Source organism: Myxocyprinus asiaticus, chromosome 12 (genome assembly GCF_019703515.2).
Source record: "Myxocyprinus asiaticus isolate MX2 ecotype Aquarium Trade chromosome 12, UBuf_Myxa_2, whole genome shotgun sequence".
In the NCBI taxonomy this organism is placed as follows: domain Eukaryota; kingdom Metazoa; phylum Chordata; class Actinopteri; order Cypriniformes; family Catostomidae; genus Myxocyprinus; species Myxocyprinus asiaticus.
The window spans coordinates 45,250,852-45,263,990 of NC_059355.1; the positions used below are offsets into that span (position 1 = coordinate 45,250,852).

A 13,139-nucleotide genomic window follows, 5' to 3' on the forward strand; every position below is an offset into this window, starting at 1 on the left:
ATACAAGGTTTGGCAAACCTTCGCACAATTGACTTATAAGTTCTTCTGGTGCATGGGAATAATAGGATTTATCCTACATCCTCTGTACTATGTCATCGTGACTAGACAAAGTTTGGGGTTTTTAAAGATACATTATGTTTTCATAGTACAATTAACTCTTTTTCTCAAAAGATCAAGGAATATTTGATTCTTTATTATATGACCCCTTTAAAATAAAAGTTAACCAAAAATTAAATATACAGACATATATATACAGTATATATACACTCAGTGACCACTTTATTAGGGACATCTGTACACCAACTTATTCGTGGCAACAGTGCAACGCATAAAATCACGCATATATGGGTCAGGAGCTTCAGTTAATGTTCACATCAACCATCAAAATGTGGAAAAAATGTGATCTCAGTGATTTCGACCGTGGCATGATTGTTGGTGCCAGACAGGCTGGTTTGAGTATTTCTCAAGTATACTTCTAAATCACTGAGATCACATTTTCCCCCATTCTGATGGCTGATGTGAACATTAACCAAAGCTCCTGACCTGTATCTGCATGATTTTATGCACTGCACTGTTGCTACATGATTGGCTGATTAGATAATCACATGAATAAGTCGGTGTACAGGTGTTCCTAATACAGTGGTCACTGAGTGTATATTTATAAAATTGATTGCATGTCTCAATAACACATTAATTTTGAACATGCATTAGCATAAATTAGATTTGAGAGTTAAGGCAGAAGGCAATATTTTCAGTGAATAATGGCAAATTTTGGTCTGTTCCTCAGACAATGCCATCATATGGCTTCAGAACTCTTGGAATATAGTGCACAGGTTGTATGGACTACTTTTATGGATCGTTAGTGCTGGTTGCCACCATGTTCATTGTACAGAAAAGCCAGAAAATCAGCCTGAAATTGTACCTCTTAACTCCTTTTGTGTTCCACGTAAAAAGAAAAATCACACGTGCTTAGAGCGACATGAGGCTGAGTAGATAACAGAATTTTAATTTTTGAGTGAACCATCCCTTTTACCCTAGTTAGCCTGCAACACCCTTATTCAAGGATTAAGATGATACTTTACCTTCTGGCTAACAGAATGAACTTTTTTCTGCACAGCACGACTAAATACTAAACCTGCTGAATTCTGATTGTATCGTGAAGGGAAAGTGGCCGATACCTTTGGCATGATCTTTATCCAGCTGACTGGCAACCTTTTTCCATTCTTCTATTTTCATTTCCAGAGGACTGATCAAGTTATCCATTAGAGCCCTGCCAAACACACAAACACACCATTTAAACTCATACATATGTAATGTGTTGTGTAAGAGATAATCATTAATAATAAATCTAATCAGCTTATAAAAAATAAAATAAAAATAGACTTACGTGGTGAACAATTTGAGTTTGTTCTCAATGCTTCTGTGTCTCATACACATTCTGGTCAAGGCAGATCCGATCTCTTTCGTTGCTCCTAGGGGGAAAAAAAGACAAAGATAAAAACTGATTGATTTCAATTCCCTTAATGTCACAATCTGCCATTCTGAGCTCAATCAGAACCTGAGAAATGCGAAGAGGGAAAACCAGCAGTTGCATAACAGCATTTGTTTTTTTTTTAAAGAAGTTTTATCACATGGTTAAATTCTTTCTTTCCCTCTTTTATTACTAAGGATCTATATGATTTATTTTTTTTTAATCCCCTTTTCTCCCAATTTGGAATGCCCAACTCCCACTACTTAGTAGGTCCTCATGGTGGTGCGGTTACTCACCTCAATCCGGGTGGCGGAGGACAAGTCTCAGTTGCCTTCGCTTCTGAGACAGTCAATCCGCGCATCTTATCACGTGGCTCGTTGGGCATGACACCGCAGAGACTCACAGCATGTGGAGGCTCATGCTACTCTCCACGATCCACGCACAACTTGCCACGCACCCCACTGAGAGCGAGAACCACTAATCAGGACCACAAGGAGGTTACCTCATGTGACTCTACCCTCCCTAGCAACCGGGCCAATTTGGCTGCTTAGGAGACCTAGCTGGAGTCACTCAGCACACCCTGGATTCAAACTTGCGACTCCAGGGGTGATAGTCAGCGTCAATACTCGCTGAGCTACCCAGGCCCTGGATCTATATGAATTTTAATTTTGTAACATGTCTCACACCACTTGCAACATACGTTTTGTCTTTCAAAAGGAATGTAGTGAGGGTGGGTGTTATGACCAATTAATTATATATCATGATACGAGTAATTTTATATCACAGTAACAGTATATTGTATATCACAATGTAGGTTATGTAGGTTTTTTTTTTGTTAGTTTTTTTTTTTTTTTTTTTACAGGAAATTCAACCCAAAAGGTTAAATATATTAAATAGTCAGAGCCAGTGAATTAAATACTTCACAAACAAAAGGTAATTTTTCTCATTTGATTATTTTCTTTTCTTACATGAAACTTGATGGATGCAACCCAAAAGTTAAGAATATCCATAACAAATGAATGACAAAGGCCAAAGTATACTTCAGTTTTCCATGTGCCGGTACATCTCGCGCAAAGTGCACGACGCATGTTTCCTCATCAAAACAGCATGTGCAGACTGTCCGTGTGTAGGGGCATCTTTACCCATCGGTTGTGCATGTGCCTGCCATTGACTGTGCCAAAAAGAGTATCACAAAGCAGTCGTAGTGCGCATGTGCTATCTCATTCAAAAGAGTATACTTTAAAAGGCTGAGCGCTCAATCGCGCAAGATGGAACGACATGCCCTAGCTTTAAGTCTATCATCAGTGCAAAAACAGCTGCTTCATTTCATGTAACACTTAATTTAAAATCAAAAGACAAAGTAATACTGACATATATTGTAGTATTAATATATTAATTTCTAATTAACTGAGTAATTAAAATGATGAATGCCCAAGTAACATTTGAAGCATGTTTGATTATCGTTAATAAAAGGCATTAAGGTGGCCAGTTTAATTACATTACTGCACTACAGATTTCTGAAGCACCTCTGGCCTAGTTTAGTTTAGTGCCTGCAGCAGGGCATTCTGACCCAAAGGAGCGGAGGAAAAGAGGACAAACATAGACATCTTGACCGAGTAGCATTTCCTCTCAAAATACAAAACAGTTCCAATGAGAGCCAAAAAAATAAAAAATAAAAAATTCTTAAAAGAATGAAAACAGAAAAAGACAGATGAGGAAATGGCGTGAGATTTAAACTAGACATTTGTGCTCTGTGTTTTAGTCATTGGACATTTCAGTCAGTCAATGTACAAACCTACATTAGACAGTACAGAGAGTATTTGCAGTATAAAATAACACATTGCACTGATACACATTAATTAAAATGGTAGATTTTTTATTTCTTGTTTCTTGCTTTTCGAGATTTATTTCTATGAGATACAGATAATATTGATAATATAATACTGAAGAACAAGTCAACATTTCTTCTTGACTCGTCTTCCATGGAAGAAAGTCATCAGCGTGAGTAAATGACAGAATTTTCATTTTTGGGTGAACTATCGCTTTAAGTCCTGGTACTTCCTGGTTTGCACTTCCCTGGTTTGTAGCCGGGGCAGTGAGCGTGTGTGACTGTGTGTTAGGTTCTCTAAAATCTGACTCATCTGCCACAAGAGTTCAACCAGACATGTCATATCATGCACTTCACTGGTGTTTTTGTGTCTGTGCTCCAACTCCTGCAGATTGCCACAACTGTTCCCTGCCGATGTTTTTTTGTTTGGCTGGGGAGGTGGGAGGGCCCCATCACACCCTGATGCCTCGGGTTGACGATTAATGAACCATATTACTGCTGCGACATTTCACACTCAAGATTTCTCAATGGGGGGGCATTAAACGTTTTCAAATGTCTCAGGTGTCAATCCTTTGATGTCAAACAAAGAAGCTTAAATGAGGCAAACTCTATAACTGCAGGTGTTTTGAGTGTAACTCCCTTTTAGTGCCAGAAAGTATGTGAATAAAACTGTGGCCAAATTCAAAAACAGTGTGAAATTTGCTCTTTTCTCTCTTAATTCCTAAGAAGATTAACAGATAAAGCTGTGACATTCTGTATATTCTTGGGATTACCCGTCTTGCCAATTTTCCAGGCACATTAAAGGCAACTGTTGTGCTTTGCTGAACCACAATGGGGGACGTTCAATTTTTTTCTTAATGAGGTGTTTATAGTCTTTCACTGATTCTTTAGGTAAGGGACAAAACATGTCCTACATACAAAAGTCCTCTATGTTAAAAATCAAGAAATTCTTAAAAATAAACATATTGAAAAAGTTAAATCTAAAAGGAAATGTGTATACTTAGGGCATTAAAAACATTTATTTTTAAATAATTTCATCAGAATTTTTTTAATGCATGCTTAAAAGCACATGTAACTTAACCAGTCAACAGCAAGAGGTCACAATATTAAATTGCCAAACAAAGCATTTTTCATTTACATTATATTCATATATGTAAATATCAAATGAAAGGTAGGGATCTGTAAGATATCAAACAACACAAAGTAAACTTTAAATTAGATTTTGCATAAAAAACTAACTATTGAAGTTGTGTCCTCACTTTGCATCAGCACCATCAGATTTGTTTATAATCCAGAATAAATCAGACAATGTCATGGTCAGCTATATCGGAGTACCCCTTTCCCACTTTCTACTCATGGTGGATGCAACAGTAGGACACGTGGTCTGGTAAGTTTCATATTTTTTTTATAATAAAAAAAAAAATGTTTACGTCTCTACGGTCACAAGTTGTCAACACTGTCTTCCCATTATGAAAAGTTCTAAAAAAACAATTGTGGAATAATTTTGCCTTTTTTTAATTTTTTTTATTATTATTATAGAGGCAGCTTCAACCGAGGAAAACACAAAACAAAATGCTTATAGTGTACAACACTTGGTTAAGATGGAAAAATATTAAAAGAAACGTCCCTTTTTCAGGACACTGTATTTTAAAGATAATTTTGTAAAAATCCAAATAACTTTACAGATCTTTATTGTAAAGGGTTTAAACAATGTTTTCCATGCCTGTTCAATGAACCATAAACAATTCATGAACATGCACCTGTGGAACGGTCGTTAAGACACTAACAGCTTACAGACGGTAGGCAATTAAGGTCACAGTTATAAAAACTTAGAACACTAAAGAGAACTTTCTACTGACTCTGAAAAACACCAAAAGAAACATGCCCAGAGTCCTTGCTCATCTGCGTGAGCATGCTTTAGGCATGCTGCATGGAGGCATGAGGACTGCAGATGTGGCCAGGGCAATAAATTGCAATGTCCGTACTGTGAGGCGCTATGACAGCGCTACAGGAAGACAGGAAGGACAGCTGATCATCCTCGCAGTGGCAGACCACTTGTAACAACACCTGCACAGGATCGGTACATCCGAATGTCACACCTGCGGGACAGGTACAGGATGGCAACAACAACTGCCCGAGTTACACCAGGAACGCACAATCCCTCCATCAGTGCTCAGACTGTCTGCAATAGGCTGAGAGAGGCTGGACTGAGGGCTTGTAGGCCTGTTGTAAGGCAGGTCCTTACCAGACATCACTGGCAACAATGTCGCCTATGGGTGCAAACCCACCTTCACTGGACCAGACAGCACTGGCAAAAAGTGCTCTTCACTGACGAGTCGCAGTTTTGCCTCACCAGGGGTGATGGTAGGACTCGCGTTTATCGTCGAAGGAATGAGCATTACACCGAGGCCTGTTCTCTGGAGTGGGATCGATTTGGAGGTGGAGGGTCCGTCATGGTCTGGGGCAGTGTGTCACAGCATCATCGGACTGAGCTTGTTGTCATTGCAGGCAATCCCAACAGTGTGCGTTACAGGGAAGACATCCTCCTCCCTCATGTGGTACCCTTCCCGCAGGCTCATCCTGACATGACCCTCCAGCATGACAATGCCAACCAGCCATACTGCTCGTTCTATGCGTGATTTCCTGCAAGACAGGAATGTCAGTGTTCTGCCATGGCCAGCTAAGAGCCCGGATCTCAATCCCATTGAGCACGTCTGGGACCTGTTGGATCGGAGGGTGAGGGCTAGGGCCATTCCCCCCAGAAATGCAAATTCATCTGAATAATTGCATATCTGAAAGTGTAAATTCGTAAATGCTTAGAATTGCCAAGAACTCACCCAACAGTGTCCGCAATGTCATGCTTTAAGGGCTGAGCAAGCATTCAATCATTAGAGTAGCAGCTTATTTGTGATTTTGTGCATGCTGCAATTAAAAAAAAGAAAGGCTCTGAATCTAGGCATGATTGGCCGATCACAGATTTAAGACGAAGATTGGACGATCGATCGGTGCATCCCTAGTAATCTTGCTTTAATAATGTAATAAAAAGGCATGGGGGCGCATTCTCAATGCTATAAAAGTCCTGCATAAAAAAGAAATAAAAAAAAGTTTTGGTACTGAAATTATTCTCACCAAATCCAATGCCAAATTTTTGTCATTATTTAACAAAATAACTGAATAATAACTGCCACATTTTTTGGAATCTGAAAGTAAATTAATAAACAAATAGATATTAAAAGTTAAATTGAGCCTCCCCCAAAAATATATAACAAACAAACCAAAATCAATGAATTTTTGAACAAAAACATATTAGTGTGAATGTGGCTTAAGACAAAACCTTAAAGGGGTCATGAAATGGAAAATATAATTTTCTTTGATATTTAGACATATAAGAGGTAACTGCTATAAAAACATACTGCAATTTTCAGGACTCAAAACTTCCTCCTCAGTCTAAAAAAACTGCATTTATAGTTCCCACCTTTCTGAAACGTCTCGTTTTGAAAACTGTGTGTTTGTGACGTCAGGAGACATTGCTCAGCTGTATCTACACGCCCCACAACATGTGTCATCGCACCCTTGGCCCCACCCACTGGCATTCAGTTCGTATCGTAAACAGAGGGAGAGAGACAGGCCTAGTGTGACCAACTACTCCTGATCACCAAAGGGGACCCATCTGGACTATTTTGAAGGGTTTTTTTTTGTTTGTTTTTTTTGCATATAACATGCATTAGACAGATGTCTTTAACAGTTGTCATGTTTATCACACCGCTTTTAAAAGACGCAGTGTCAAGTTACAACACCGAAAAGGAGATGCCATTCAATTTCATTCAAATGCTCTGCGTCTCGCTGTTCTTGCGCCATTTTAAATTGTTGGTGTATGTAAACAAACACAAGTTGGATGCCTCAGTGCACATGTGTGTATGCGTCATGTTTCACTGTGATATGGACAGTGTATGTGCAGCTAATATCTGCGTGGACTGCTTGTGAACAAGTCATAATACGCTCCAAGCTTTGCAAAGGAACTGTTATTGAAGAATGGGGCCATTAAAAACACTTAGGGTCTGTTCTAAAACTTGGTGAGCTGCCTCGCTGTCTACTGCCTACATAGGCAGCTGTCTTCTATGGCAGCATCCTTGCTGAAATGATGCCTCATAAGAGAGCTATTTGGAACGCTCTACATAGGTGGCAGCTCCGTGCATCATTCAAATAGTACTCCTTGCGCAGCACACAGGACACTCGACTCGCAACTGATTTTAATGCAGGTGACGCAAGGGAAACGATGCGATCCTCTAATGAGCCTAAATATGCACAGCGCACACACATTTTCAGTAAAATAGTCAATTTTGTATAATATAAAACTGTTATTTATCAATATTTTTCAGTATTGAATGGATTATAAGTATATTTATAATCTAAATTGCTTTCGCTTTGTCCGCCATCTTGGATTTATTTTTCCGCCAAGCTCATCATGGTGCATTCTGGGATCGCCTACCCAGGGAAGGATACATCTGGTGCTACCTTAGAATTTGGCCAAAACGAGATATCTTAAGAGGCAGCATAATTAAGATACCTAGCTTTTGGAACAGCCTTCGCGTTGGGAGCACGCCTATGATGTCTTAAAATGCTGCCTCCAGAGGACGCTCACTAGGTTTTGGAACAAACCCTTGGACATGCCCGCAAAACCGTGAGTAAACAGTTTCATTCATGAATATTTCATGTCATGACTATTTGATAATTATGTTGCTCCTGTGCTTGAGTGAACAGTTTAATATATTTGGATGCAATGTGTTGGATGTGCGTTATGTGTAAACCCTGACATTTTGTTTTATAATGTTGTGGAGAGCTTGTTTATTCTCTTCCGACTGAGTTTCAAATATGACTGTATTTGAGGGGCTGCACAATGTTAGCCAGTCAGAACAGTAGGCATTTACATTTAAGTTTATAGGAGACGCTGAGGTCAAAACCGAGTGCCAGAGACAGGGTGGAAAATTATCATTTATTACTAAACTATGACAGTTTCGGTACAAAATTACTGACATTAACAGTGGACCTCAGGGAAGATAATAAAACTGTATATAAAAAAAAAAAAAAAAAAAAAAAAAAAAGCAAAGCATTTCATGACCACTTTAATAACATGCACACAATCACACAACGTGAGGGCCTGAGAACCTGATACAAAAATAAGTCCCCCCAAACCCAGATTACAACTTTTGTGCATACACTCACGTCTGTGTGTCTAATACAAAAAGGTTCTTCACTGTTCTTGCCAATATGATGTATGATCCCCATTAAACTCTTAATCACACAAAGACGTTCTTTATCACAGACGGAGAGAGACTGTCCGTTTCAGAGTATTTCCGTCAGCGCTCAAATACGTTCCACTCGGTTGTACCGTTAGAAAAAATTCCATAATAACTCAACATAAAGTAAAGCTTTTGCATAAAACCTCAAAAAACAACATGTTCCGTAACACAAACCTAGCTAGTGTCCTCATCACCTTTAACGGTCAAATCGTGTTTGCTCAAGACTAGAGCATAAACATTTTCCATGTTTTCTTCATGGAAAAGCTTTTCCTTGGCCACAATTGAATTTCCCTGCACGTAAACTGGGTGTATAAAGACAGCCACAGAGGACAGAAAGCACACTGGTGCGGCATTCACAGTGCTACGTTTCATTCTCAGATTTTTAAATGGAGTTCTTCTGATCGCAGGTCAGTCACAATATATTCATTCAGAATGAGAGAGAGACTGGTGAATGAAACCTTAGTTAACAAGCACTCTGCTGTCAGTGATATGATGCTTAAAAAGGGGCCATTCTGTGGACAAAGACAGTCATTCACAAACATAGCACACCTTGACAACACACACCCACATATATGGAGACGAAATGACAAGACATACAATTTGCATGTGTGCAGATGTTAAACAACCTGCTTGCTTGGAAGCAGAATAATTACTTTATTTGTTCGACAATCACCAATAATAAACATGGTCTAACTTGTTAAATATAATACACTATTTATTATACAATATGTTTTATGTTTCCGTCAGCAAAGACCGACTGCAGATGTGTGAAACAGGCCATATCCTTGAACCTAACCTCTGTTCATTTCATGTTTGTTTGCAGGTCAGATCAGAGTAAAATTAATATCTGACTTGTCAAAAGCATTGCAGCATTGATTACACTGCAGTTCAACTGAATTCTTTTGTTAATTTGGTGGAAAGACCAATACTTTTCAGTGACCACAGCGTTCTCACTCTCTCTCCACAAACCCTCCATGGCACGGTTTAACGTCGATCTGTTGGGAAAATAAAATCTCAGTGATAAAATAAAATGCCTTACATTCATTGCTGAAAGCCTCCAAAAAGCATACTTGAATTAAACTGAAATAAAATGATGACTATTTCACTGTACTGAAATCAGCCAGTGAACACCAAAGTGCTACAATGGATGTTCTGGAAACACAGTACATCAAAAAAAAAAAAAAAAAAAAAAAAAAACTCTTTGAGAAACCACTTAAACTTAATGACCCCCACACGAGGAAGTGAAATATTAAGAGTCTTAATGAAGCTGCTTAAGGACTCCTTTGCAGGTTTTTTATGCAAGCAAATGGGATTAGCATAGACGTGTACTGTAGTGCAAGAACGCTTTAAGTGCATTTGCTCATAATTGTACATAACGACACACTTTCCTAAACAAAAAAATTTTAAGGCCCATTTGCACCAGTTCTGATGTAACCAAACAACAAATGGTAAAAGAATCTGCAAACATTTACACGTACTGAAATTATTCCTACTGAATCCAATACAGAGTTTTCGTCATTCTCTGAAAAAATACAATTGAAAGGTTGGCGAGTGTGTTCTGTATAAGAAAAAAAAAGGTTTTATATTTGTACTTCTAAGATTAAGGGTGTGTTCACACTCATAGTTCGGTTCTCTTGGTTTGGACCAAAAAAGAAAATGATACATTTAGTCCAGGTTCACTTAGCATTCACACTGGCATTTTTAACACCGAACCTAAAGATACAAAAAACAAAAGGCATAAGGATAAGGTCACAACCTGACTGGACAGCTTTAATGACGTATATTTTGTGACAGAACTTCCGCACATACAAAACAATGCTGGCTGCTGGGCTAAATGCGCTCGATGGATTTATGCATATATGGTGGCATTTTTTACCAGCTGAGAACAAACGAAGAGCTAATAAAATGTGTAAAGGAGTCAAAACAGCGCCAGGAATTCCTCCGTTGCACACACAAGGACAGCTGATGGCGGTTCCAACGCCTGTAACGAACTGTAATGGGCAACATAGCTCCTATGATGAGAAGAACCAGGTATGCTTGAGGTCAATATAAGGCAAATTACTTCCGTTTGGACGTCTTTGGTCCATGTTGCGTTCATATATCAGTCGAACCACACCAGAGTTTGTTTGGAAGCGGACCGAGACCCACTGTTCAGGTGGTCTCGGTACACTTGTTTGGTGTGCACCAAGGTTCGGATGGCAGCGCTCACACTTGTTCAAATGAACCGCACTAACAGAGCAATCACACCAGAGTACGTTTTAATCGAACCAAACCTGCCAAGTGTGAACACGCCCTAAGTATAACTTTCTGTGCAATGTCTAAACGTTTGTTATTGTTATAAAAACCTAAAAATAAATAATAATATGAACAAAATAAATTAAAAAAGCCCACAAATAATAAAAAATTATGTACCATTACATTACATATGAAGGCTGACAAGAGTCAGCAGAATCTCCAGCCATCCTGCGTGGACTTTTAGGGACCGGTGGACTGAAAGGCTGCCAATTCAGCTTCATTCAGGTCATGCGTGCCCTTCAGGAAGATAATGAATTGCAAATCAAGGAGGCATGTGTATGAACAAAACCCTCACAGATGCACGCACAACTGTGGCCAAAAACAGTGTCAGTGTGAACTATTACACCAAAAGTAGAGATAGACCGATAATCGGATTGACCAATGTTTTTTTTAATGATATTCAGACTTTTTTAATCACTTAAACACTCAATTGGTTATCGGTTCTTCAATATCGGGTCAACAGATAAGTGCTGTCATTTGGCAGAGCTAACCATTTATCACCTTTATACTACTATGAATTCGACAGGAAACAACGGCATTCACAGTGGAAGAAATATAATGCTTTGTTTGCATAATTACTCAACTTTTTTCAAAAAGTCCAAATCAAAGATAAAACAAAACAAATTTGTGCTCATTTTGATTGCAAAACAAATTAGCTTAAATATAATGGCATAAAAAATAATGATCATTTTCTTGATGATGCATGTTATTGTTGTAGTTTAATGATTATTTAGCCTCAGTCAATGTTTTAATCTAGTGACAACATACCACATAGTTAATTTCCACTTAAGTGTCAAGAAAACTTCCAACCGTGAATGCCGTTTTCTATACTGGGGTTCAAATTCAAACCAAAAATGGTTTGGTTTGAAATGCACCGGTTACAAGTCAACGCACTGGGTGTATAACTCGTGTGTGCATTTCAAAAGGAAACGGTCAACGGCTTGCCTTCCCCACTGAGGTCAGGAAACTCTCGTAAACCATGAGGACAAACTTCCTCTCCAAACTGACTTTTGTCACAGCATACCAAGGCATCCCCAGTGCTTCCTGATGTTAAGGTGTCTTCTATATCATCCTTCCTTTGTCTATATCTCAAAACATGCACAAACGCATACAACCACACATGCAGTCAAAACTTGTCCTTGACATATCTGACGGTAAGAATGCAACAAGGCATCATAAATATGCTTCCTAACTTTTGGAACAGCCTTCACAAATGGAACAAGCCAATGACTTTAATGACTTAAAATGCTGTCTAGGTAGGCAGCTCACTAGGTTTAGGAACAGAACTCGTGAGTGTGAGTTACATGTACTTTCTATTCTATGCAATATTCTTTCTAAAGTGGTGTATGGCTACGTCATACATGATTCATCCAAAATGTTCCCACAGTAAACCTTAATCCCTGGCTATAACTCTTCCTGACACAAACCCACAAACACTTCAAACTCATCCCACATGGACAACGTTTAAAGCACTAGGGGTCTGGAACAGACAACTCTTACCTCCGAACGCTATCTTCGACAAATCTGAAAATAGCTTAGGTTGGCACAGGTTGCCTGAAGGGATTTAAACGCATACCACCATGTCAGTAAATTGAGATCAGGCTATTCCCATCCAACTGTGGGAATATATGATATGATAAAAAGAGATGTCTGCTTAAAAAGATCGCTTTTGCTTCACAAGCAAGATTATTTTCAAGAAGGCTGGCACAATCAAACTTAATGAACTTCACACAGTGCCTATGTTTAGTGGAAACAGTATTGGGAATAGATTATTTTTGCCATAGAGTTTCAGTATTTAACACTGGCAAAATGCACACGGTGGACTTCAAGGAAATGGGCACAATATCAAATTGTTAAATGCCATCTTAGATGACAAAACAACAGTCTGCATTAAAGATATACTTCACCCAAAAATGCTAATTGTCATAATTTACTCAACCTCATGTCATTGCAAACCCGTATAACCCGTATGATCTCTCTGTTTAATTACCAAGTATTCAGGTTCAAGCTAATAAGGCATAGAAATGCATATATCCTTCAACTTCAAACTCTTCTGACATGTTTTGTTAGTTTGGTTCTCTGGACTGTGTGCAGCTGTGCCGTGTTCTGTTGTTACTAACGCTGTGGCGGACATATTTTTAGATACATAAAATACGTTTTTGATTGAACAACCTATTTTGCGAGCAAGGGCTATGTATTCAGTTGCTCTTGTGCACTCTCATGACCAAATACAGGAGAGCAACGA

The 13,139-nt window shown here is 38.7% G+C and overlaps 1 protein-coding gene across 1 annotated transcript in view; it reads right to left on the reverse strand.

Annotated features, from left to right (window-relative positions):
* Positions 1 to 13,139, reverse strand: part of LOC127448896 (protein MTSS 1-like) — a 77,734-nt gene that overhangs the window by 24,146 nt on the left and 40,449 nt on the right. Inside the window, exons 4-5 of the mRNA XM_051711830.1 lie at positions 1,388 to 1,472; positions 1,179 to 1,270 (exon numbers count right to left, since the gene is read on the reverse strand). Of these exons, the coding sequence (XP_051567790.1) occupies positions 1,179 to 1,270; positions 1,388 to 1,472 (177 nt within the window). The remainder of the gene's footprint in view (positions 1 to 1,178; positions 1,271 to 1,387; positions 1,473 to 13,139) is intronic.